The sequence below is a fragment of the Otolemur garnettii genome, unplaced genomic scaffold (genome assembly GCF_000181295.1).
Source record: "Otolemur garnettii isolate 467f Iridium unplaced genomic scaffold, OtoGar3 scaffold00104, whole genome shotgun sequence".
Classification (NCBI taxonomy): Eukaryota; Metazoa; Chordata; class Mammalia; order Primates; family Galagidae; genus Otolemur; species Otolemur garnettii.
This window is the reverse complement of record NW_003852499.1, coordinates 1,483,865-1,488,016: the sequence shown is the minus strand read 5'-3', so window position 1 is coordinate 1,488,016 and position 4,152 is coordinate 1,483,865. Positions and strand designations below refer to the sequence as shown.

General features: G+C 46.4%; 1 protein-coding gene across 1 annotated transcript in view; it reads left to right on the top strand.

The window, feature by feature from the left end:
- The first annotated feature begins 3,890 nt into the window (after positions 1-3,890).
- The window catches only part of LOC100950848 (antigen WC1.1-like), an 89,033-nt gene continuing 88,771 nt past the window's right edge, over positions 3,891-4,152 (top strand). The window contains exon 1 of the mRNA XM_012809299.1: positions 3,891-3,963. Coding sequence (XP_012664753.1) covers positions 3,891-3,963 — 73 coding nt within the window. The remainder of the gene's footprint in view (positions 3,964-4,152) is intronic.

Sequence of the window (4,152 nt, the reverse complement as noted above, 5' to 3'; positions counted from 1 at the left end):
CCTGGATTGATTCCACATCTTTGCAATGGGGAATGGTGCTGTAGTAAACATTCAAGTGCTCGTGTACTTTCAAGAGAAACTTAGTATCAAGTTAGAATGCAGGAGGACTTGGGACACACTCATCTCATCACTGTTATGACTAGGACTCTTCCTGTCCCGGTCACCTGGGTGACAGGTGTGTGGCTAGGGAGAGAGAGCTGTGTGTTAAGAGCAGCACTGCTAAGTATTGCAGTGCCTCAGGCACAAGCAACCCTACTTGGAGCTCATACCCCAAAGAGAGTATTATTTTCCGTTTACAAGAGCATCCTCAGGCCAAGAGGAGACCCTCCACTGCGTAGGTGGGTGTTGGGGAGAGGAACTAGAGCTGACATCTCTGTGGGCAGATTTGTGCAACTACAGATAATCCCCTCAGGTAGTTGCCACAGTGTGAAGTGATTCAGACTAATTTGTGGATGTGGGTAAGGCACCCTTGTGGCTTTCCTCAAATGCATAGGCTGTGGAACTTTCAAGGGTGAGGGGAGCGTGGATCTCATGTGATTCAGGTATTGATGTTGGTGTCTCTGACCTAATACTCAGATGCCTCCATGTCTCTCCATCCCAACTGCCACTTTCTCTGTTGAGAGAACCATCAACTCTTCGGAGTCTGTGCCCTACTCCATCATGCCTCTCCTCAACCCCATCTCACTCTCCGTGGTCTAGGCACATTGCACCTCTCATATCAGGAAAAGAGCAGGATTCCTGCCACATTTGGAAATTTTCTGTTCTGCCTGCACCCTCTCCCACCTGACTTTGTGAGATTCATCAACCTTATAAGAATAAGCACAGGCATCATTCTCATCTCATATAGGTCCCCATCCACTGTGAGAACACCAGATCCTGCTTTATTGAACTTGTTTTGTTTGTGGCAAGCTACTCTGTGGCAAGCTTTGTCATAGGGACCGTGTCTATTTCAGCTATTCTTATATCCTTTGCATAATTTCTGGATATTTACTGGGTATTCAATAAATACATGTCAAGTGAATGACTAAACAAATATATGAATTAAATCTTGTCTGTGCATAGTTGCTCACGCATGAGCACTGTGATCGTGTCACTCTAGGATGCTGAGATGGGAGGTTCACTTGAGGCCAACAGTTAGAGACCAGATTGAGCAAAGCAAGACCCTATTCTACTAAAAATAGAAAAAAATTAGCCAGGTGTGATGGTGGGCACCAGGGGTTCCAGCTACTTGTGAGGCTGAGGCAGGAGGATCATTGGAGCTCCAGAGTTTGAGGTTGCTATGAGCTAGGCTGAGGTCAAGGTGCTCTAGCCTGTCTGGGTGACAGAGCAAAGCTCTAACTCAGAAGAAAAAAAAAAAGACCTGTTGATGTTGCTTATGGGAGGTCAAGGCAGGAGGATTGCTTGAGCTGAGGAGTTTAAGACCAGCCTGAGCAAGAGTGAGACCTGTCTGTAGTAAAAACTGAAAAATTAGCTGGGCATTGGGGTGGATACCTCTAGTCCCAAGCTATTCCAGAGGCTAAGGCAGGAAGATTGCTTGAGTCCAGGAGTTGGAGGTTGTTGTGAACAAGGCTGAGGACATGGCACTTTAGTCTGGGGCAAAAGAGTGAGATTTTCCTAAAAAAAAAAAAAAAAGAATACAATCTTGAACTGTAAGAGAAGTTAGGCTGGATTACAGAATCCTCCTGTCCTAAATGGAATGAAGTGAATGTCCAACAGAGGAAAACCAGACTATAAACGTTCACCAGCAGCAACCCACTGAGGAAATGGGCTTGATCCAGTGCAATGCGCTCCACAGAGGTGAGTAACATAAGAAACAGAATATTCTGGGACCCTATGTATCCAATCTAATGTGGGTAAACAGGACCCAGGACAGGGATTTTTACACACTTATAAAAAGACTTTTCATGTTTATCATTATGCTTCATCATTTTCTTCTTCTGACTGTGTATATGATGAAAATGGTTGAAACCTAGAAGTGAGTAGCTAGGGCTCTGTCTGTCTATGGGAAGTGAAGGTGTTAGTCAACACTCTGAGTCTCTGTGGGCCAGAGGGAGAGGAAGGGCAGAGGATGCTGCCCCACTGCCCTGAGGTGTTTCTATCTTTTATTTGGTTCAGGCTGCAGGCCTCCTCTGTAGGGGTGGCTCAGCTGGCCTTGGATGATTAGTAGTTAGGGCCAATGCTTAGTGCATTCTACCTCTAGTGGAGCAAGAGACTCAAGGGAGTAGAGGCATTGATGAGTTGAAGGACAAGTATGTTCAAAGCAAGAGTAGGAAGTAAAACAATAGAATTTCAACATGTCAAAATTCAGAGGAAGCAGTTACCAGGGGTGACAGGGTATAGGGAAGGGCATGGTGTGGGTTGATGGGCCTTCATTATAAACTCCACCTCATACATCAGGTGTCAGCTTAAGTGTCCCTTCTCAATAAAAGGCTCCCCTGGCTGGGTTCGACTTTCCCTGCAGTTTCTTCCACATTATAACTACTAATTACCCACAGCATTTTCCTTTGTAGCTTTCCCACATCTGTTAAGCAAAAACAAACAAACAAACAAACAAACAAAAAAACCAAAGAAAACTTGGTATCTCATTATTTACATAACAGCTTCTACTAGCATCTAGACTGTAAACCCCTCACACTTAGGAGTAGTGTCTGTCTTGGTGTTATTCTGAGCCCATGTGCTGCAATTATATGCACATGTGGGTAGATGCTTAGCAAATATGGGCTGGGTTGAGTGTGTTATGCGCTGTGTCCGGTAATGCCCAGATTTGACCTCAGTGAACATTCACACCCTTTGAGCAATTGTTATTATCTCTCTCCTTTTTTCTTTCCCTCACATGAAAAATGTCTTCCTAACATCTTTAGTGTTTACTGTTGAATGCAGTAATCTTTTACCAACAGTAACACCAGTATAACTGAAAAGAGGATGAGTTTATGTATTGGAGACAGCAAGGATGAGATGGATTAGGGGCCAAAATTTACACTGCAGCAAATGAGCAGGTGGAGGGACTCTCTGGAATAAGGAAGGGGGGACGTGCGGAGGTGGTAGAGTATTGCTGTTTATTGCTCCTGATCAATAACAAGTCTTAGGACAGGACTGTGGGCTGGGACGAAAAGATTGGGTCTCCCATGTGCTGCAGGCTGCAGCCCTTCTTTGTGTCTGTGTGGCCTCACATGGCTTGTGTGAGCTGGGCTAAGAGAGACCCTTGAGAAGGGAAAAGTTAGATTCTGCCAAAACCCCTTGTTGTGAACCCACTGGGCTCCACACCCTGAGACTCCAGATCACTGCGAGAAGGGGAAACTGAGGGAAGAATAAGCACAGCCCCACCACCACTGGCTGACTCCCCCTCATTCCCTCCATGTGATATTCTAGGCCGATGGTCCCCACTGTCTGCTGACTGGTGCTCACTGTCCTATTTCAAGCCTCTTTGTGGTTCTCTGCCTTAGCCGTGAGCTCAGTCACAGGGAAGAACGATGGTCTGGTTATACCAGAGGCATCAAATGGCCACAGCATCCTGACCCCAAATGATTGCACAGTCTGCCAGCCAGCGTTGGGATAAAGCAGCACTAGATTTGGGATGCAGCTTTTCTGAACCAGCCCTGATCACGGGAGCCAATTCTCAGGGCCCTAAGGAAGCATGACGTCAGAGGACTGTGCTGCTCATATAAGGAGATATTGAAGGTTCAGAATCTAATTGGTGTTTGAGCTTCAGAACGCAGCAGACGAAGTCTGATAGCATCTGAGATGGGAGAAGGCATCCCTATTGGCTCTCAGAAGGGAGGATGTAAGGGACGTGTCTTCATGTCCCCTCCCACTGCTGTGGACCTCTCAGTGTCCTGTTGCTCATTGGGTTATTTGTAGTGGGCTGTGACCCTGATGACATGGGAGTCAAGATGGCTTTGAGTGGACATCTCTTTCTACAGGGACTCTGCTTTCTCCTCCTCAGCACGCTGATGGGTGCCCAAGGTGAGAGTTGCCTCTCTTTTCCTGGGGTTGACAGTAAGTCAGGGATACCTTGGTAGAGAGTTCCTGCAGGTGTGGAGTCAAGCCCTCAACACAGACCATGTGTTTTTGACCAAAGAGGAGCCACAGTGACTGCAAATATTGGTTCTTCTCCTGAGGGGTGTCTACTGGTCACAATGGCAGAATTTGTAG